Source organism: Cupressus sempervirens, chromosome 8 (genome assembly GCF_028749045.1).
Source record: "Cupressus sempervirens isolate cs-2001-9-10 chromosome 8, ASM2874904v1, whole genome shotgun sequence".
Classification (NCBI taxonomy): domain Eukaryota; kingdom Viridiplantae; phylum Streptophyta; class Pinopsida; order Cupressales; family Cupressaceae; genus Cupressus; species Cupressus sempervirens.
The window spans coordinates 309,092,816-309,116,383 of record NC_143125.1 but is presented as its reverse complement, the minus strand read 5'-3'; the positions used below and the strand labels follow the sequence as shown (position 1 = coordinate 309,116,383).

The 23,568-nt window shown below is 36.6% G+C and overlaps 1 protein-coding gene across 1 annotated transcript; it reads left to right on the top strand.

The window, feature by feature from the left end:
• The first annotated feature begins 20,704 nt into the window (after positions 1-20,704).
• Positions 20,705-21,358, top strand: LOC149542634 (uncharacterized). Its single transcript, XM_089795743.1, has 2 exons — positions 20,705-21,020; positions 21,171-21,358. The coding sequence occupies exons 1-2, from the start codon at positions 20,705-20,707 to the stop codon at positions 21,356-21,358; spliced, it is 504 nt and encodes a 167-aa protein (XP_089651869.1).
• Positions 21,359-23,568: the final 2,210 nt, after the last annotated feature.

Genomic DNA, 23,568 nt, shown 5'->3' with positions numbered 1-23,568 from the left:
CCTCTAGAGTCTCATGCATACTGTGAGAAGAAAGACATCTACTGAGCCTCATCAGGCAACACTATCTAGTATGTTACAAAATAGTAGGCTGCTTGGGCCATCTCTAATCAAACCTCATCCTGCAACACCTTTGCCCTCTGCTTGGCAGGCTGCACTCAATCTCGTAATCTCTGAATCTCTTGATCTCACTTGAAGATCTATGCATCCCTGATGGCCACCTGTATTTGTAGCTCTCCAATCTATTGAGAGGCCTAGCAGATCCACTCTCTCTATTGTTGCAGGGCATCCTAAGGTCTAGCAAGGTACCTATTGATCCTCATCAGCACCACTCTTGAATATGCTGCAAAATAGTAGGCTACTTGGGCCATCTATAATTGGACCTCATCCTACAAAACCTTTGCCCTCTGCTCAACAACCTGCACTTGATCTCGTAACCTTTGAATCTCCTAATCTCACTCAAAGATCCGTGCATCCCTGACAGCCACCTGTATTTGGAGCTCTCCAATCTATCGAGAGGCCTGGCAGATCTTCTCTCTCTATCATTGTAGGGCATCCCAAGGTCTTGTGGCAGGCTACTCCTACATCTCCTTATCGAGCATCTTAGGTGCTTGCTTTGTGGGTGCCTTCTTCTCCACCCTTGGCCTCTGTCACTGACTCCACTCTTTGTCACTGCTGCTAGTGCCTGAATCTAACCCCATCTGCCGTGGGGGAATCTGCACCTACCATGTCCCCTATTGCACTTGTGGTGGACCCTGTGGCTACTATTACTATGGTGGTTGCTGCTACTATACTAGCATCTACTGGGGAACCTATGCTGCTCCTCCTAGGGGGTCTATGAAGCGTGGGAAGGGGTGACTGATAAGATACACCTAGTATGCTGGCATCACCCCTACATCTGATACCTATGGAAGGTAATCCCATTGTGTGACAACTAAGTTACACACATCAAACATAGATCTCCCAACATCTAATCTTGCTATCCATCCTCTTGTCAGGTCTCGGGCTACCCATGCATAGGCACAATACTCTTGGGAAATATACTGCTTCCTCCCATACTACCTCCACACCCATGTGATAGAAAACTACTGAATGATTTGTGTGATCCTGCCCACCAGCGACCGGGAGCAGAACATCCAACCTAGCTCCTTGGGAGCAACATCTCAATCCTCTATATCTCACCAGGGCTACCATATAATGGAGACTAGGTCATTGAGATCAGCCCTCCAATGATCCATCTTATCTAGGCCAGCTTGGGTAATTTACCCCCTATATCTTTATATGTATGGCTCTATGAGCTCGCGAGAATCCTCAAAAATGGGTCGTGTTACTGGCAAGTGCTCCCATGCCCAGATGTGAAGAACATAAACTCTGATAGCCATGCTCTTCTACTCATGATAAATGATCTCATGCATCTCATAGAACATATGTGCTAGCATGCACTAGCCCCATCCAACTCGCTTGGGAGAATCAAGCATCCACTGTAGCATGACCCCCCATCCACACTCTAACTTGTGTTGTCCTCTGTCCGATACTAGGAAGCAGCTAATAAATATGGCCAAAACTTAGGCCAACCTATGTGTTTGACCATATGTATGAACGAGCTCATCCCATGTGATGGCTTACCCAATCGCTAGCTATCTCTAGAAGATGGCACACAAAGCCTCTATACCTACCTAAGGCATTGTGTCATGGGCTACTCTTGGCCTATGGAAGGGGATCTGGAGAATCCTGTAGATGTCCTTAGGGGTAATGGTCATCTCTCCCTGGGGTAGGTGGAAGGTGTTTTTCTCCAAATGGAAATGCTCCACCAAAGCTGTCAATAAGCCATGATTCACCAACACTGCTGGGATCCGACATAGAGATGTGAGAACCAATCTGTTAATGTGGGCCATGTCTACCACATCAAGGCTATGAAATAGAGCTCCATTTGGCAGATAATGTGAACAACAATGCACAAATAGTTAATACTTGCTCAGAAAGTCAAAACAATGACAAAATCAACAAAAAATTGAAGCTAAAACATTGAAAATGCAAGTTTTTATTCACATGCTATACCAAATTTTTGCACGAAGATTCATTTCCTTGCGCGAGAATTCATTTCTTCACTCAAGATTGTGCATCTTTATATGAGAAATCATGTCCTTGTGTGAAGAAAGATGTTCTCATGTAAAAGGCAATGACAACCTAAGCTAAGTTTGCCCAAATTCTTGCACTTCTCATGTGAGAAGTGGGTATCTCCTGCACGAGAATTCCCACTGATGTGCATGAAGAAACACTAGATTGGTGAATTTTTGCATGAGAAGAGATTGGCTTCACACGAGAAAGGAAGGTCTCATGCGAAAACTAATTGCTGACCTCTTAAAACATGCTAAAAATGCAATAAATGAGCTCAAAATGCATGGAAATTAAAGTATGAAGAAAGAATATCGACCACTCATCAGTGGTCCATAGTCCATTGGCTAGCTATGTCATTGGGAGTGCTCGAAACGGTGATATCTCACATTGACTGCCATCTTCCTCTTAGAGCTCTTATTCACTAAAGACAAAAAGTGCAAATGATTTGAAAATAATCCCTTGGTCCCTTATATAGAGTTTGACCTAATTTTTTAAAGTGCTCCAATTTGTGGAAAAATCACCCCCTAGCTAATTTGACTGTTCTAAATCCATTTTTCGGATCAAATTCAAAATTTGACACATCTAAGTGGCTAAAAAACACATTTTAAAATTTTGGGACCGACGCGATTGAATGCTTGTGTAGTCCAATTTTTTTTGATACTTTATGATTTTTGGAATCTTGTCAACTCAAAATTCATGTTTTCAAAAAAGTCAACTCAAGTCAATTGTGGTCAATTCTGGCAACTTGTTCTTCTGGACCTTCAAATCACACTGAATTAACTCCAAATTTTCTTCTAATCATTCTGATCTCTTCTACACTTTGCTACATCTCGTATTTCTTCTACATCTCTCAACATAATGCTTTATCTCATATTTTTGGTGTGTCATCTTTCGATTTTGCTCTCGAGGGGGTAGGATGATTACATCATTGAATCTAAATTTTAAATTGATTTGAATCTTTATTGCACAGGGCATTTTTATGTCCTCATCACTCGGGACATATCATCACTTGGGGCATCTTATTCCTTTCTTTTTGGCATCTTTTCCATCTATGATATCTTACAAAGAGTTCGATGGGTAGGTATTGGGATAATCTAAACCCTGACTCCTGAGGATCAAGCCTTGTTCTAGGGATGATTCTATGACTCATAATTTGATCTTGCTATCTTTTATTGATTCAGATATCCAGATGTTCTATCTAGATCCTTAAAGGTTAAGCTTCATTCTGGAGATAATATTTTAAATGCTATCAATCTTAGGAATCTAGATGTTCTATCTGGATCCTTAAAGGCTAAGCTTTGTTCTGGAGATAATCTTTTTAAATGCTATCAATCTCAGGTATCCAGATGTTCTATTTGGATCCTTAAAGGTTAAGCTCCATTTTGGAGATAATCTTTTAAATGCTATCAATCTTAGGTATCCAACTATTCTATCTAAATCCTTAAAGGTTAAGCTCTGTTCTGGAGATAATCTTTTAAATGCTATCAATCTTAGGTATTTAGATGGTCTAGCTAGATCCTTAAAGATTAAGCTCCATTCTAGAGGTAATCTTTTAAATGCTATCAATCTTAGGTATCCAGATGTTCTATCTGAATCCTTAAAGGTTAAGCTCCATTTTGGAGATAATCTTTTAAATGCTATCAATGTCAGGTATCCAAATGTTCTATCTGGATCCTTAAAGGTTAAGCTCCATTCTGGAGATAATCTTTTAAATGCTATCAATCTTAGGTATCTAGATGTTCTATCTGGATCCTTAAAGGTTAAGCTCTATTATGGAGATAATCTTTTAAATGCTATCAATTTTAGGTATTTAGGTGTTCTATCTGAATCCTTAAAGGTTAAGCTCTATGCTAGAGATAATCTTTTAAATGATTATAAATTTAGGTATCTAGGTGTTCTACTTGGATTCCTTGGGATTAAGCTTCGTTCTGGAGATGGTCCTTAAAAGCTTGTCAATTGGTCTTAATGATATCAACTTTGGAACCAATCTTAGTTATTGATCTTCGCATCATGCTTTCTGATTTTCTTTGAATTGAACCTACTACTTGCACATCCATTCAAAGAGGGGAAAAATGTAATAACCCAAAATTGGCTCATTGCCATCTCAACCAATTCTGGTCTATCTAATCAGTTCTAAAGTCCTATTTCACTAGGCAATTCTTATTCTGCTACTCGCTACTTGACTTAATTATCAAATGTAGAAAACCTTAATCTGTATTAGTCATGTTATTTATTTAATTCCTAAAGTATTGACTCATATTAGTCACATTAAACCTATTGATTAATATTTGATTTAATTTAAAGTATTTATGCTTTAATTAAATTAAATTATCTCCTAAGGCTAATGTACTAAGGAATTAAAAATATTTAATTTAATAACTATGCTTGTTTTAATTAATTGAATGTAATTATTCAATTAAATGAAAATGGCATTTATGAGGTTATATCTCATTTTATTAAATTGAATATCTTTCCTAAATCCTATTTCTCAATTCAAAAATGGAAACTCTGAGTGAACTACTTCTCAAAATTAGAATCAATCCAATTCACTTGCTCTCACACTTATGACAAGTTCAGTTAACTACTTATCACACTCAGATTTGAAATAGTTAACTTCTCCTGCACAAGGAAGTTTCCATCTTAATTGAATCTTTCATCTAATCCCAACTGTCGATTTGAGTTGATCTCAACTGTTGATGGATTCCATGAATTCTATTTAAAGGGCTCTCAATCCCTCATTATAGAGGTTGAATTTTCATGCTATTGAATTGGTGTCGGATTGAATACCCACTTTCATAGCTTTATATGTGCTTTTGCTTAATATCTTAGTATCATTTAGATTAAATAATGCATACATGTAGCTAATTTTTTTTATTACTTCTTAGATTAACGCTTGCATAACATATAGATTAATTTGCATAATCATATAGTTGCACTCTAAAACCCTTCATTCTAGAAAGGTCTGGTTGCTTGTATCTCAACTCTAAGAGCATAAATAGGCAAAATCCTTTGAGTTAGAAGGAAACAGGTCACACTGTCGGACCTCTTGGATGAACTATCCCATGTTCATTCCAGGATGAATCTATAGGTAAGGACCACGTTGAAGTGTGTGTGAGGTTCAAAGGCCCACAAGTTCATGCATACAATCCTATCTGAGGCATATATACATGTCCTAGAATCTTAAAGGGACACTCAATAGACAAAAAAGGATGATTGTGAATCATCTCGACCACTCTCATATATCAGTTTATATCATCGAGTGGCATGGGAACATGATCAAAGAAAAAAAAAAGCAAAAATAAATCACTCACTAAACAATGTGAGCTAACAACAATTCCCATCCATTATTACTTAATTATAGTGTCTTTTAGTTTTCTTCATATTGATGATGTGATAGGTTTGATTATTTCTTTGGTTGATAGGATTATAGTGACAAGTTGGATTGGTTGTTGGTTCACATTGCTCAAATAGTAGGTCAAGGTGTAATTATCATTGAAGCATAGTGCTTTGAGTTTTAGTCTACAAAAGTGAAAGTGTTTAAGAAAAGAGGTGATTATCCACAATGATTATTTACAAGGTTAATTGCAATTTTTTTGATGGGTCTTTTGATTTTTAGGGTTTTTGAAGATATTTGATGTTTTTGTGTTGCTCATTTCTTTAGGCATTTTATGATTTTTATTGATTTTACAAGATATTTTATGATTTTTATCAAAATTTTCAGGACATTTTATGATTTTAATTAATTTTTTTTAGGGTATTACATAATTTTTAGGTCTTTTTAGGATCATATTTGGATTTTTAGGATTTTTTAAGGATCATAAAGGATTCACAAGTGTTAGCTCCAATCCGATATTTGATAAGCCCAATGGATAACATGTTCTCAAGGGTATGCCCCTAGTTCAAGTTCAAACTCATGCATTATGTAGGTAAAATGCCTCTAGACAAGATGTAAACTATGTAGAAATGCCAAAGATAGAGTATGCACAAACTGGTGATATTTGGGTAAGATAATCATAGATATTAACTAGTTTGTAGGCCATGGTCAAAGACTATGGATGTTTTTCAGGATGAAGGATGTGATCAAGGAATGAAAAGGGGGATAAACTAGATGTAATCCTAATAGATGGAGGAGCAATAACTAATTACACATTTGGCCTGTTTGCCAGGTTTTCACCATGGTGCTTGCCCAAAGCACTTGTTTGCCAGGTTTTCACTTTTGGACGAATTTTTTTCTCTTGAGCCAAATTTTCGTACCAAGGTGCTTGTTTGCCATGTTTTCATCAAGGAATCCATTTTTTCATGACTTTTTACTTATTCATTTTCATTTTTTTTTATCAACCTAAAAGATATTTTACTATAGGTATAAGTTCCCTAGGGTGTGATGCATGCCATTTTATGTTGGTCCTTCTTTGTCATTCTTATCTGATTGTACCTCAAAAAACCATCAAACATTGACATCATCTTTGATCTTGTCACTATTTATAACGTATATTCCATAGATGGTAAGGCATAATTATCCTTGAGGCTTGCTTGATTTATATTTCTAAAATCTACACAAATTCTTATTTCTCCATTCCTCTTTCTAACAGGTACAATATTAGCTATCCACATGGAATGATGGATCAGATAGATAATTTGTGCCTTTAACATCTTGTCTACCTCCCTTCAAATTACTTTTGAGACCTTGGGATTATAATTCCACAATTTTTGTTTGAGGGGCATGACTTCAAGCTACAATAGGATGTGGTAATTGAAACTTCCATCTTTGAGGTCTTAATATCTTTGGAACTCCATGCAAACTATAATCAATTAGAAAATCTTTTAATTTTTCTCTTTCAAAGGGAGAACATGACTAACCAGCTGTAACCCATTTAGGTTCTTAAACAATACCTACATTAATATTATCATATTCTTTGGAAACTTGTGGATGTGGGGGTCACTTAATTGTTAAACTACCATCTTTATTTGAAAATAGATGTTTCAAAGAGACTAAACCATTATATTTCCTTTAAAATAAATCACTTTGTCCCCTATATCTATGCTAGAACCATTTTCTCTATCCCCTTTTTATGAACCTTTTAAGTATAGATCATGTGAACTTTCTGTGTAGGGAAAGGAGCGTTTAATTTTGTTGTCATAACTAAATACTTTCCACAAATCTGTGTTATCTAGAACATTGGGTTGATAGATAATCTCAACTCTATAGGTATATTTTAAAAATTCTAGATGAGGTAAAAGTGGAGATGTTGATACTGCCAAGGAATCAACCTTAGTATTCCTACTTCTAGGAATGCCTTCAATAGAGAAAGCTTCAAAAAGTTCAATTTCATCCCACACCAAGTTCCTATTTGTTTACGCTTCTCATTCTTTACGGTGTACACATTTTGCACTTGGTTCACTATTAATTCTACATCTCCCTGAACACACAATAATTTTATTTGCTTCATCCTTAATTCTCTCAATCCAAGTAATAAATCCTTGTACTCTATTTATTATTATAATTCTTGGAGTCCAACTTAAAAGAAAAGGGGAAGCACTCACCAAAAGGAGATATCAACACCCCTACTGCCCCTAGACCTATAGTGGAGATACTCCCATCAAACTCCATAATACATAATTATTTTTCTTTTGGTTTAGCTATTTTGAATTTAGAATCTTTATCATGAAGTATAAAATAGCTTCCAAATTAACATTGTTCATAAAGGATTTGAGCTTTCAGATCATTAAAGGGGGAGGCTGTGTACTTGTTCTTAGGTTCAAGTTCCAATTTGAACTTCTTCTTTACAACAAGAGTAATGGCTTCAGAATAGTCCATTTTGATTTCACCACCCATGTCTTTATGAAAGGTCCTACTAAGTAGCATTCCATAAATGGTTGGAATGTCTACCACCGATATTGTCAACTTGACTCTTTTATCAGGACATGCTTCCAAGACAACCTGGACATCTTTTACTTGACCCATTAGAGGCACTTGTTTTCCATTAATAGAATAATATCTTGTAAAAGTTTTGGTAAGTTTCAAACCTAAGGCCTTAGCTACAAATGAGGGAATTATATTGCTAGAGGCTCCAGAGTCTACTATACAATTACTAAGCTTATTATATTTTAGCAACAAAGATATGTAGAATGTGTTGGGTTTATCATTTTCGACCACAATCTCAATTGTACAAGATGGTTCAACATTTTCTTATTGGATAATGAGGTTTTTAATAAAAAAACACATGAGACTCTAGAGGGCTTACTTTTCCTTCTGAGAAATGATTATTTAGGATTGTTGAACTAGTCCCCCCTTTGATGTACTGAACTAGCCTATCTAGTTCATGAGGATTATACTTCAAATATTCAATAGTTGATATAGTTATAGTTGAATTTTTATAAAATTCCATAATATTAAAATCAAAAGGAGAGGATTAACTTATAGTACTCTTGGATAAGCTTTTACCTCTACACCTTTTATCTTGGAAGGTGAAACATGAATTTGATTCTTTCCTTTGTCTGCAACATTAGGGGTGTTAATACAACATTATGATTTATGGGATAAACTCTCAAATCACAATAGTTGGGAGCAGATGGTGAGCACGAGTGGAAGCAGGGGAGGTTTTCAACATTTAAATTTAGAAAAGGGCAGGATTCCTTTGGACTATTAGAATCAGATCTCTGGTTTGGAGCATGAGCCACAAAAGGGGGACGGTTAGGGGTTGTGTACATGGGATTAGTTAGAGAATGCTGATGGGGACCTAGATGCTCCCCCCAAGGAAGTGGTCAAGATTCCTTTGGTTCCTAATGGGGGTTAGTTAGCTAAATGGTCTTTCCTTTTTGGGATCAAGCCCTTAGGTAAGTCATCTTTCCCACCTATTAAGATTCTTCTCAAGATGGAGAAAGGTTCTTGCACCATTGCCATTCCAAACAAAATCATGGATCATAGGATTTGATCCATGGCTTCTACCTTGATTGGAAAATTTCTAGGGCCTAGACTGAATATAGATGATGTGAGGTCTTTTATTAAGAAGAAATGGGCTCTTAAAGGTCAAGTTTTGGTTACAACCATGGCAAAGGGTTTTTTATCTTTTGAATTCACTTGCATGGAAGAACTCTCTTCCATTCTCAGTGAAGGTCAGTGGGCTATTGGTCATTCCACTTTGGTCCTCTAGAAGTGGTCTTCCAAGCTAAATCTGAATGACTCATTTTTTGTTCAAGCCCCTATGTGGGTTAGACTGCCCAAATTGCCATTAGAATTTTGGATTGAAGATGTTTTTGTGGGGCTAGCTAGGTCTTTTTGAGAACTTTTCTCTATTGATCTGATCACTACCTCTAAAAGATGACTCAACTATGCTCTCATTTGCATAGGGGTTAGAAAAGGCATAAACATGCTAGAAATTGTGGCTTTTCACTCCAAACTTGGAGTGCATGTTTAAAATCTAATCTATGAAATAGTGCCTTTTGCCTATTTCCTTTGTCTGAAGGTTGGTCATAAGGAAAATTAGTGCCCAAGGGCCACAAAGCAGAAGAGTCAAGCTCCTATTAACTTAGCCAAAGCAAAGAAGAAATCCAAGCCCATTGGAACTTCTATCAAGGGAAAGAAGAAATTGATTTAGAGACGCTAACCTACTAAGAAGCCTGAGAACTAGGATGGCATGGAGGTTAAGAGTAATGCCATCAGGTAGGATGGAGCCTAAAGTGATAAAAGTGGCATTGGTCCAGCCCACTCTAACTTTGAAATACATGATGGAGTTCATAGTAGTGATTCACCAAAGGAGTCAATTGTGGATGGCCCAATTGTTGTGGCCACAGCTATGGTAGAAGACAATGTGCTATTTGAGAAAGAGTAGAATATAGGAAGGTAGGAGATTTCTCGAGTGGAGATTTCAAGGGTCTCTAACTCAAACACCTTGAATAATGGTGTTGCAGTTTCCTCAAGGATGGTAGATCACAATCAAAGTGACAAAGTCATCGATGATGGGTCTGGTTAGGTGGGAAGTCTTGTTGCTCCCCTAATGAACCAACTAGGGTCCAAAGGTCTGGGGACTAAGATCATAGAGCTTATTAAAAAATCTTCTCCAAATTAGATCTCACAATGGGAAGATTGGATTGATAGCTACTCTCAAGACATTATTAATGGCTGGAGTTTGGTTTAAAAAAAGAAGAAGAATTGTGACCTCCCTGCTTTGTCACTAGTGACAACCAGAAGCAAGGTTAAGGTTGATGTTGAGGGTCAATGCAAGACTCCAGGAAGGAAAAATATGAATCAGTTATTACAAGAAGAGACTAGATAAAACTTGGTAGATGGGAGCCAAAGAACCATAAAGGAATACTCTGGAAGTAAGAAATGAAGATCATATCTTGGAATATAAGGGGCCTAAATGGGGCTCACAAATAGGAGATAGTTAGGAATATGATCAGAGATCAAAGACCAAATTTTTTATTGATTCAAGAAACCAAAATGAGAAAAGATGTGGTTGGAAAGCTTTCTTTCAACAAAAACATGAGTAGTGAGGCCACAGACTCGGAGGGAGATGTAAGAGGGACGTTGATTCTCTATAATAACAAGGCTTATCAAATATATACTATCTATAATGTAGGTAATACCCTCCTCTACAAGGTGTCCCATATTCATAGTGATGATTCCTGGTTTATCTTAAATCTTTATGCTCCCAATTCCAAAAGGGAGAGAAAGGTCTTCTGGGCTAAGTTGCTAGAGGTAATTAACATCAACAACATAAACAAAGGGATTATAATGGGGGATTTCAACTCCCACCTCTTTGATGATAAAAAAAGTGGAGGGCTTGCCCTAGATTAGGAGAGTAAGTTAGATCTTTTGAATTTCATTAACAACTTGGCTTTTATGGATGTTGATCTCCTAGGGGGTAGATTCACTTGGTCTAACAGGAGAGTTGGGGGGGATTGTATCCAAGTCCATCTTGATAGAGCCCTTATTTCCCCTATTTGGTTGCAATCCCACTACTATAGGCTCTCCCTTCTCCCTAGAATGGGATTGAACCACTTCCCCATATCTCTCTCTGTTTGTCCTCTTGTGATCAAAAGGTCTTTTCCTTTTCATTTTGACAAAATGTGGACTTCCCACCCGGCTTTGGAAACCAAGATTTCATCATGGTGGAACATTGAGATGGTAGGTACTGCAATGTTCAGGGTGGCTCAAAAATTGAAGAATGTGAAAAGAAATATTAAAATCTAGAACAAATCAGACTTTGGCCACATTTTTTAGGATAAGGATGAGAAGACTGATCAGCTCTACATAATCTAGGAAGAGATCCAACAAGATGCATATAATGATCAGAATTGGCTGGAGGAAAGGTCTATTCTCTCTGACCTCCATAACATCATCTCCAAGGAAGAACACTTTTGGAAACAGAGATCAAGAGTTAATTGGTTTAAAGAATGGAACCAGAATACTAGGTTCTTCCACTTATCCACTTTAAAACATCAGGCCAATAACAAGATTTTTAGTATCAAGAAAGGATAGACTTTTTTATCCAAAGATAATGAGATACCAGATGAAGCAATGCAGTTTTTCTCATCTCTCCTCACTAAGGATCATACTCTCTCAGTGTCTGATCAAGAGGATATTTTGTCTACTATTCCTTCTCTGCTACAAGCCCACCACAACTCTATGTTGAAAGCTATCCCATCCCCAGAGGAAATTTTTCAAGCTCTTAATTCTCTTCGGGGTGATAAGGCCCCTGGCCCAGATGGTTTTTCGACCTTCTTTTTCTAGGTCTATTGGGAGGTGGTCAAAGGGGACATTGTGAAGGCTGTACAAGAATTTCAAGGCCAAAATTTTTTTGAAAAAGCTTAATGCCACTTTTCTGGTTCTCATACCGAAAATCCCAAGGGCATATTTGATGGATAAGTTTAGGCCCATTAGTCTTTGCAACTCTTTCCACAAAATCATATCCAAAGTCCTCACTACTAGGCTCTTCAGAGTTCTTCAACTAATCATATCCTCATAGTACACTGGCTTTGTCCTAGGGAGATAGATTCTAGACTCTATTATCACAATGCATGAGGTGATTCACTCTCTTGAAGCTAACAAGAGGGAAGGTTTTCTACTCAAGCTTGATATGTCTAAAGCTTATGATAAGGTGGATTGGAATTTCTTGATGGAGGTCCTCCAAGCTTTTGGCTTTGACTCCCAAGTTTGTAAACTCATCTTTCAGCTTGTCTCTTCCCCTTTTGTCTATTCTCGTTAATGGTTCCCTATCAAATTTCTTTTTCCCTTCTAGAGGGCTGAGATAGGGTGATCCCCTATCCCCTATTCTCTTCATCATTTTGGTTGATTTTTTGGGAAGGATAATTATAAGAAAAAGATAGGATGAGAGTCTACAAGGTCTCAAGCCTTCATTTGGTCAGCTTTCTTTCACCCACCAGCAATTTATGGATGATACTATTCTAGGGGGAGAGGTTATGGTCCAAGAGGCCAGAGTGATTAAGGGTTTGCTGAATACTTATACTAGGGGTTCTAGCCAGGCTATTAACTGGGATAAGAGTTTGGTCTACTTCATCAATACTCCCTTAGAGAGACAGAGGAAAATTGCTCATATCTTGGGAAGTGGTATTGGGACCCTTCCTTCAAGTTATCTTTGTATGCCTTTGGGGTCCAAACCCCCAAAATATTTTTGGAACAACATCATTAATAGATTCAACAAGAAATTAGCTGGCTGGAAAGGTGTTACCCTCAACCAGGTAGGAAAATGCACTTTTGTGAAATCAATACTCCAAAATCTCCCCACTTATGCCTTAAGCCTCTTTGGGATTCTAACTAAGCAAGTTGACAAAATGGAGAAGATTTAGAGGGATTTTCTTTGGATAGGGGTTGAAGAGCACAAAAGATATCATCTTGTCACCTGGGACCATGTTTTCCTTCACAAATGTTATGTGGGCCTTGGTATTAGAAAAATCAAACATCTCAATAATGCTCTTTTAGCCAAACAAATCTGGCACATTTTTTAGAGTGCCAAAGAATGGAGGGAAATTATGATTGAGAAATCCCTAAGAAGGTAGTCTCTCAGCTTTTTGCTTCATGAGAATTAGATTCCTCAAGGATCTTACATATGGAATGGGATCCTAAAGGCAAAGGTCCTGACTAAGTCCAAGGCTAAATGAAAAATTGGTAAATGTGAGAATATCTTATTTTGGCAAGATGACTAGATGGGCCAGACACCTCTTATTGATCACCCTAATTATGGTAGATGGGAAAAGCCATGCTTAAGAAGATATGGTCTAAATGTCAATAATTATAGAATAGGTAATGGATAGCATGACCTATCTATTATATCCCTGGACCTTAAATCTTTGAAGATTAGCTTGAATGCTATTTTCATAAATAACAAGAGGGATGAAGTCATCTGGGAAGATAACTCAAATGGGCAATACTTTGTCGCCTTTGGGTATTTTTCATTGTGGGATAGAATGGAGAAACCCATATGGGCTAAGGCATGGACTCCTAGCATAACCCCAAAAATTAACATCTTCTTTTAGCTTTTTCTCCAAGACAAAATCCTTACTTTGGATAATCTAGCTAAGAGAGGTTAGGTTATCCCCAACAGGTGCAGTTTATGCAAGCACAACTTGGAGACGATCAATCACTTATTTATTCATTGCTCCTATTCCTCCAAAGTTTGAAACCTCTTGAATAGGGACTTTAGGATCAGCTAGTGCCCCCTGACCAACATTCAAGAATTATTTAGCCAATGGAAGAGTTCACACTTAGGTTTGATCACCCAATTAATTTTCTCCTAGTCCCTCCCACACTTCTATTAGGGAATTTGGAAAGAGTGGAATAACTGAATTTTCAGAGACAAGGAATTCCCTGAGTTTGTTATTACTAAGAAAATAGAAGGATTAATGAAGCAGAACTTCACCATCAAAAAGGAAAGAAATATTGAAGAAGGTGGAAACAACAGACAAAGGAAAAAGGATAGGGACAGAAAAAGATAGCTGGTTTTCCCCCCTAAAAAATTAGCTAGGGAAACCCAACCTTGTTGGCAGTGGAGGCATCATTAGAAACAACTATGGTGGTGGAGTTGCAGCTTTTCCCTACCCTCTTGGACATTAGACAAACCATTTCGTAGAAGCTAGTGCTTCTAGTGACATTGTTAAACTAGCCCTGGCTTCTGGGATTGAGAACCTCTAATTGGAGGGGGATTCTTTAAACACCATCAATTGTCTAAATAGTAACTCTATACCTTCTTTGACCATTACAAATGTGATTGAGGAGTTAAAGTCTTACCTGGGTAAGTTTAACAAGACCTACATTAGCCACATGTACAAGGATGCCAATTTTACTGCTGATTGGTTTGCAAACAAAGCGGTCACCAAAAATTTAGTGATGACATGGCGTGTTAGTGACAACTTCCCAGCAACAGTGAATAATTTAATATTGCAAGATCACATCCAAGGAAGTAGTAAAAAAATCCAAAATTAATAATGCAAATATTTACAAGATTGCACGTTGAAGTGGGAGTTAATGAAAATCATGCGAATCTCTTTTCAAAACATGATAGTGTATACATACGACATGCTTTATGGGTTGTCTTTAATACAACCATTAAAACTGATATATTTAAAAATGTTTTCAAGTTTCACATTTTGAAGGAGGCCAAGGTCTATAAGAAAACTGTGAGAAGGTGGGGGCTTATTGAACCTGAGGAAACCATGGTAGGGAAGAGAAGCAGGAGGGAGCCGTCAGGGTAGGCAGAGAATTGGAAGAAGAAACCAAAGATTTGGCATAAGTTGGAAAAGGGTGAAATCACTAGATTCTTGGAGAAGCTCCATGGATTTGATGTAGGGATCAACAAGATTATCATGGATTCTTGGAAAAATGGGAGATTCAAAATCAACAAGGTCACCCACCATGACAATATGGATTTGATAGCTTAGGTTGCGGAGATCCCTCTAGAAGGGAGTAACTTCTTCAGAGGCAAGAAAATGTCGAGAAATGCTATCAAAGTTTTTGTGAAGGATGAAAAGGAGCTAAATAAGCTCGTTAAGGTGGAAATGTATTATGAGATGGAGTCAATTAAAAAGCTATGGAGGTATGTCCTAAGGATTATCATTGAATATATTTCCCTGGATCCCAGATTTGATAGGATCATAACACATTATTTTGTTTTGCTTGATCACTTTAGGCATGGAATCAAAATCTCTTCTCCTTTTTATCTTTTCACCTCCATGAGCAAGGGTATCGAGGGTTTTAAGAGGAAGCCTACCGTTAACCTAGACCTTCATGAGGGATTACTCCTCCTAGTCTATGAGTATTTGAAAACTCAAACTAGGGGAATATCCCTTGGTGATATTGGGTGTGAATCTAAGGAAACTAGGAGATCAAATTATGAGGATGTGCATAGCATAAAATTGGAAGAAGAGGACAATGTTTCCTCTAAAGGTAAAGCCCCCAAGGAAGAAATGAAGGTCACTCCCTCTACCTGCATTCCCTATAGAAAGAGCCCTAGAGGCTTACCCCCCATTCCCCCTAAGCCTGAGCCTTAGGAGGAGGAGGAGGCTAATGATGATGATGAGGATATAGACTCAGAGGAAGAGAAGAAGGGGGAGGATGATGAGGAGGAGGAGAAGGGGAGGGAAAGTGAAAAGGAGGAGGAAGATTCAGTTGACATGTGAGGGAATCCCAAGAAAAGGACAACAGATGAGGCTTTTAAAACCAATGACTAGATTCCTGAGATTCTAGGCCCTAGCCCCACTACCTCTTTATTTGAAGGGAAGATAGATATTCAAGGGAAAGAGAGTGGGGAGGTGACAACAAAAAATAGGAGGAGTCTTGGAGGAATTTAAATTTGAATATCATAAAATTGTGGATTGTTAGGGAGTCATTGAATATCTAAGTGATGGAGGAAATCAATGGCAAATCCCACTATGATGAACTCATTGAACCTGCTTTGGTCGTTATCTCTGGTAATGCAAGGGAAACTAGGCTTAAACTTTTAAACAATGCTAAGAATAGCATGATAGACAAATTTTGGTCTATCAAATGGTTAGTCTGTGAAATTGAAGACCTTAAGGGGAAAAGAAGCCAGGAAGGAAGCTAGAAAATCAATAGCAACTAGGGGCACAATGAGGAGGAGAGAAGCCAGGATGGAAGCCAATGACACTTCAACATCTAGGAATACAATATTAACTAGGAGTATAGAATCACCAAGGTTGAACAAAGAGTCCAAAGGATGGAGTTCTCCCATCAAAATCTAGCTAATTAGGTGATTGCTACTTTGAACACCTTGAATGAGAACATTAATAGTATGGGTGAATCACTGATGAGTGTTGGATTTGGTGGGGAAAAGATGGAGTAGGCCAACTTGGAGATTAGGTAGACTAAGGATGATCCAAAAGAAACTAGGGACCAAGCGAATTCTTAGAACTAGGACCAGGAGGATGCAGATGATTGGAAGACCAATGAAGCTATAGAGACCCTGCAGGTTCTTAATAGAGATAACTAATAGTTAGTGCTTCTTTGTTGTCTCATATTTTTTGTGTAGCTAGTTTCCTAGTGTAGCTAGTTTTTTGTTTCTTGGCTGTGGGTCTGTTGTTTAGGTTTGGATTTTAATAAGAAGGTTCTCTGTAGCTGGAATTTTCTTAATATTTCTAGTTTAGATATGTTATAAAAAATTTTGGGTTTCAGGATCCCTGTAAAACTTGTTTTACTTAATAAAAAACATTAGGGGTGTTAGGACTAGATGAATACTATTGAGTCCTTTGATTCCTTTCCAAAATAGTATAGGAAGGATCATTCGAGGTTACAAAAATGTCTCCTCCTTTATTTGAATTAGATTCATGCTCAAGGTAGAATGATCCAATTTCAATTGGCCTAGACTAAGTTCTCTCTTCTTTTAGAATTGTGGCTCTAAGATCATTATTCATCAGGTGAACTTAGATAGCTCTCCTTAAGCACATTTCTCATTCATTTTCATTTGGTAAATGAAAAGAGCACATTGCTTCTTTATTTGGTGCAAGTTCAACCATCAAATGAGGTTGTAGGTTCATCAATTAAGGTATTTTCTCATATGGTTCATTGAACTTCTAGTGACTAGTGTCTTGATGTGATGCTTGGTACAAAGAGATTTTTATTATGTTATTTAGTTTTAGTTCAAGAACATCATTAACTAGCCTTTATACCAAAAGATTAGTAATTGAACTAGAGGGTTGAGTGCTTGTAATTTGAAGTTCTTTTCTCCATTTTCCTGTAATAATTAACTCATCTTCAAGTTCAATGACTAAACTCTTTGCGGTAGTCAAATTAGCTACTCTAGCCGTGCTTATGTGGAAGCTAATATTTGGAAGCATAGAATTTATAAATAATCCTTTTTGGGTCTCATAGTTGGGTCTTGATGTAGCAAAGGCTTTCATTAAGATTTTATTGAACTTGGCTATCAACTTTGTCATTGGTTATTGCATCTCTTTCTTTAGTTTTGCTAACTAAAGTAGTGAGTTATGTTCATCTCCAAGAATTTTGAACCTCACCTCAAAATCTTCTATGGGGACATCTAACACTCTACATGCTAAATGAAAAATACTCAAATGATTTTCATTTGTAATCTTACTATTGTCATTGAACTTTGGTAGGACATCCCATACTGATTTAGGTAATTCCTTGAGGTTCAATCCTAAGTTTAGAGGTCCAACTACACGTCCCCATGGATTTTCTGCCATAGGTGGTAATATAATATATAAAGGTCGAGGATTGGAGTAAGTTGGAATACCTATTCTTAGGGTGTGTAAAGCTTGAAATACTATTGGTTCAAGTACAATAGGAGTTGGAGAAGAAGATCTATTATCTAACTTAACTTTCTTATTTCTCCTGGGTGTGTGATCTAGGGAAATGTTTAGATTCCTTAATGCTTCAAAATCTTCTTCTATCACTCCCCCATATCTTTGAATTTGGGTGTATCTTCTTTCTATCAATACCTCACACTCTTGAATTTAAGTAAACTTCCTTTTAGTTGGTTTATCAAAACCTAAGGTTTAATTTCTAATTTGACCTTGAGTGATCTTGTTGCAAACATCTTGTTCTTGAACAATTGGGAACCCTCTTATTCTCTCACTATTTCTTATTCCTCCTTAAGGAATCTCAAAGTTTGTTGATATTGGTGATTACTGGTTCTTAATTTCCATGCTATAGAGTTCAAATTGGAGATAAGATCTTGCATACTATTGAACCCTAAATTAAGTTGAAAAACTAGAATAACATCATTGTGTGGTAACACCATGTTTGATCATTTCTTTGAATGTAATAATGAAAATTAGGTTGTCTACTAGCTGAATCCCCCATAGAGTGGCCAAAAATATAATAATGAATAGATTTTTCTTCGTGCTAAATTTTTTTAATTGACTATATTACTCCTTTTTTTTTTTTTGATTAGATTGCAGGAATCAAGTGTAGCACGACCCCCCTATAAACTGCAGTGTGCCGGCTAAACTTTTTAATGTGATCGATAGCACTGGCGTGACATGCCCATTGGTACCACGGGGATGGGGGAGACTAGAACCCATGACCAACCCCCTACAACAGGGAAGATTTAGCCAACCGAGCTAGGGCCCCCACCCTATATTACTCCTTTTCTTGAAGACAATATAAGTTCCTAATAGTTCATAGGCTTAATAACTACCTTCCCTCTCAATTGCACAAGGTACAACTGCCCTATTAGTTATTCAATAAATCCCTAAACTAAAGCATACATGCTTTCTTTTAACTTGAAAACACAAAAGGTGACACAACTAATTCTTAGATAAGAGGTCAATAATAAATGGTTATAAAAACAATAAAAGAACAAGATGATGCAAATACATTCAAGTCCCTACTGATTCAAAACTCCATAAGAAGAAAATAGAAACACAATAATTGAATAATTCATTAACCCACAAAGATTATAATGGTGTATGAAATTTAAAGGAAACCCTTAACCATTTCTTTCCCCCTTCCTAAAATTTGAAGATCCAGTGTGCCAACTATTGGGACTCAAAATTGAAGCCCTAATTTTGAGTACCATCCTAAAAATCAAGACCTATAAGCGCATTTAATGCATGTGTACCTAGCTATCCTCTTGAGACCTAATAGGTGTTTAATGTTTCTAGTACCTTGAATTTAGTATTTCTATGTGTTCCATAAAGATAAATTTCCATTTTGAGTCATTTCGTGAAGTTCTATTTTAAGCAATTTCCAAATCTACATTTTTGCCTAAGTGTCAAACAATGACAAGATACCTACTTTGTAATTGAATATCCCGCACCTAGTAACATTTCATAACTCACCATTTTGAACATGTTTAGTGTCCATACCAAAGAACCTATGTTTAATATTTTGAGTTATTTGATTAGTTTTGATTAGGTTTTGAATCCCTCAAAGTTGGTCATTTATTGTTGTCATGTTGATGCAAATTGCTCAGAATTTTAGGAGGCCCTATTTGACTTGTTATAATTTTGACCCAGTTGACCAAAATGAGAAAATTCCTTTTGTATTTCATTCGAGAGGTCTATGTTTCAATTTTGAGCTTATGACCAATCCTTTTGATTAGTTTTTGAATGTGATTCCAAGAGCAATTTATGATGTTTTACTGGTGTCAGTAAATGTAGATTAGTTGGTACCCTTGTTGATGATGTAATATCTCCGAATCTATGATAGATGAGATAAAATGGATTGTACCATTATGTTCTACTTTAGAAATAATTTAAGTATGCCAATTTTCAAATCTTGAAGAATCCATCTGCACACTTTCCCAGGTCCATTTTGTTTGTAAAAATTAGTTTTTTGCTAGTGTTTCCAGTCCTATAAATTTGAGTAGCCCACTTTGACCATTTTCCAAATGTGTCCTATTATTCATCATGAGACCTAGTACTAGATTTATATTATCCTCATGATAGTTAACCAATGTCCCAATTTTCATACTCCCAAATATCTGTTTACCTAGTTTACAAAGCCAAATTCAAATGTGTTTTATGGTTTCTGACATGTTTTCTTGTAGGCAGTTCTAAGAAGGCAACTTTGACAGTCAATATATTTTGATTGAGAATTCATCATGAGATGAGAGTCAATAGGGTGCAATAATGCAAAATAAAGAATTAGTATTGTTGATTTCAGAGCTCGATCAATTTTTTTGTCAGTTTTTAAGGCCAATCAAATGACCTCCTAGCACTGAGTCAACAAGTTAAAAAAGGGAATTAAAATGAGTTTTAATGGATGGTTCAATGGTTGAATGGTTTTCAATCAAATGTTTGAGGTTCATCAGATCAATTTGGGATGTTAGGTGTTTTAGAACAATTTATTTTTTAGCCAACCCCTTTTTGGGGCTTGACTAATTTCACTAGATTGATAATTCATTGGTTTTAAAAGAAAAGTTATAATGATTTACAATCATTAAAATTTCTTGTTATGTACATCATGGAAGATTAAAAGGTATGAAATGAATAACAAATTTTCATCTAGTCCTCAAGAGAGTTTTGAATTGTGTTTGAAGTGTCTTTCAAATTAGGCATATGGTAGGATGGATTGAAAGAATGTCATAGCATCTTTCATGGCCAATCCAGTAATAATGGTCCCTATGAGACTGTAGTCTATGATTGACCCAACATGATAGTAGTATTTATAACCCTCCATCAATGGATTAATAATCTCTATGTTGATCTCTCCAATTTGGAAAAGATCGTGGGAAGATGGCTAAAGGACAAGAAAGTCGAGAGAAAGGAGGAACAACAGGCTCAAAATGCAGAGATACATGCCACCATTTTAGTTGGAGGCGAGGTTGCAACTGTGGTAGCCATTGCTACTGTAGCTGCTCATGCTCATGGTGAGGATGAGAATGAGGATGAAGAGGAGGTAGAGAAACATATTATAGTAGCCTTAGTTGTCACACTTGTTGCAGCACACTGTGTGGAGATGAAAATATGTATGGGAGTAGACCGCCATAAAAAGGATTCTCTTATTGCTTCTATTGTAAATGTTAATACACCCAGAGATATCATCACTTTGACTATAGGAGCACCCACAAAATTGCAAATAGCAACAATGTTATAATCAAGGGCTATACTAAAAGAAGGTACAATTGTGAATCCATATGAGAAAGTAAAAGGTAGTTCAAATCTCATTGTTGTGGTGGAGGGAATTAACGGTGAGCTAGAGAGTCAAAATCACAACAATTTTGAAATGTGCATCCAAGATTTTTTGGCCAGAGGATTAGAAATACTCAAATGCACAAGAAAAGGAGCCCTTCACTGGAAAGAGTAATCAATTAAAAATAGTCATCTAAACTATGAGCCCTCTTTCTAGTAGTTTTTCATAATTTATCTAATGGTTATTTTTGATCAAATCCTCAAAAATCTATTTATTTGATTATAACCTATGGTATGACCACTTTATTCCAAGCTCACATTTAATTAAAAGAACATATCCCTCTTTTAATTAAATGAAATTCCCCACTCATCTCTTATCCTAAGTGTGCACACATAAAGCATTATTCCTATTTTAGAAATAAAAAAAAGGCATTTTTGTCTATACATGAATGCACAATTTTTTAGGTGGGAGGAATCTTCTATTTTTAAGATAAATTTAATTCTCCTCCACACATTTCAAACCCTCTCAAAAGTTAACCATTAATTGCAATTGGTTGAGATGCTTGTGCACATGGATCACTCCCACTTTTAAACTTCACCCTTGATTACATTCATCTTGCCTCTCAATCTCTACCATCTATTTTTGTCTAAAAGGGAGGGCTCTCTCCTCATTCAAAAAAATGTTAGTCTCTCATGTTATTATGTTGTAGGTTTTCTTGGTGATTTTGGAGACTTGGAGCATTCTTGCATTTTTGCATTTTAGCTTAGCTCTCATTCTACTTATATTATGACATACTTTTTATCTTAGCTTCATTTATGCTTTATCTTAGTTCTCTTTTTTAGCTTGCATTTCATTTAGAATAGCTTGCATTTGAATTGAATTTTATTCTAGATTCTTGGATATTGGGACTCTTGCCTCTACTTTTTGAATCTCTTTTTCCATGGTACACCTTGCAAGAGTTGTATAGTTTGGTTCATTTGAGAGCCACCATCTCATAGCCTTTGCACATCATAGATAGAGAGCTATAAGCTGGCTCTTGAGACTCTCTCTTCCATGGGTTCTCTCAAGAATAATGGTTTATAGAAGTGTGACACTTTTATGCACACATTTTTTGGTGCCCACTATGGGGCTTGAATCAAGTTTCTAGCTCCATTTCCTTTTTCTCATTTCTAATTTTTTTACAATAGCATATTGGATCTAATCAAGTGGTTTTTTAGAGTTCTCACTTTGGTTTTAAGGCTAACCCATATGCAGATTGGTTTGAAGGCCAAAACCCTAGGTTTTTGAAGATTTGATCATATCTCCTAAACCACTTGGAGTTTGGTTCTAAAATGTTTTTTTTATAGGTGAACTATGTGTCCAAGGTGTCCCAGTCTAATTTTTAGATCATTTTGACTTGATTTGCATTAGTTATGAATTTTTATTTGTTTTTCATAAAAAGTCATTTCTGGTCACAAATCAATGACTTTTTTAGAGATCTCTAAATTACAAAGGGGGTTAGTTCTTTGTGTTTTGATTTTTGAACTCATATTAGGCCTCAAAAACTTGATTTGATAAATTTGGTCTATTTTGATAAAATGGGTCCCTAGGGCACAAATGAAGAGATTTTTATGAATTTCTTGCATTTTTTGAAAGCTCTCTAAATTTTAGTAGGGGTATCTTCTTTTCATTTCTATTTTAAAATCCAAAATCATAGCAAAGAAGTCCAATCTTGTTTACTAGGTCAGAATCAAAGAGTAAAAAAGAGATCATTTTGTGATTAGATTGCACTTTCTTTGCATACACTTGGTTGGAAGATAACTTGGATTTTTGAGGCAAATAACCACTTTATGTTTCAGGTCTTACATGGTTGTGATGCCCTGACCTTGGTTTCTTTTTAAGGATTTTCTCATTTTCATTGCTAAAAAGAACGCATGTCAAAGCTTCAAATGTGCAAGTGCTACTAATGATTGTTTGTAGGCCTTCCCAACACATAAAAACCCAAATTTTCTTTCTTTTTTTATTTCATGTGTGGCATCTAATAGTTGTTGATTTTTTGTAGGCACATTAAACTTGCAATTGGGATTCCTTGGTTATAGGATAGTATGCTCTTCACCTTTGTGGTGAATAAAAAATCTTGACCCACCTTTGGATTTTGAAAGCAAGGGGGTAATTGAATCTTCTTGGTGTGTTTGGGGGAAACAATTGAGGTAGGAGACTATGCTCTTCACCCTTGAGGTGAATCAAAAATCTTGACCCTTGAGAGTGGATCCATTTTGTGGTAGTTAGGATCTTTTAGAGGGCCTACTCTTGGACAACTTGAGAGGAACAACCTAGGTGGGGACAAGAAAATTACCCGGCTCTTCCAACCCACTATAAACTCAAGGCTATCAAGGACATAAAAC

Coding starts and splice junctions, on each gene's coding strand:
- LOC149542634 (XM_089795743.1), top strand. CDS start 20,705: ATGATAGTAGTATTTATAACCCTCCATCAATGGATTAATAATCTCTAT. Junction 21,021..21,170: donor CTGTGTGGAGATGAAAATAT/GTATGGGAGTAG, acceptor TACTAAAAGAAG/GTACAATTGTGAATCCATAT.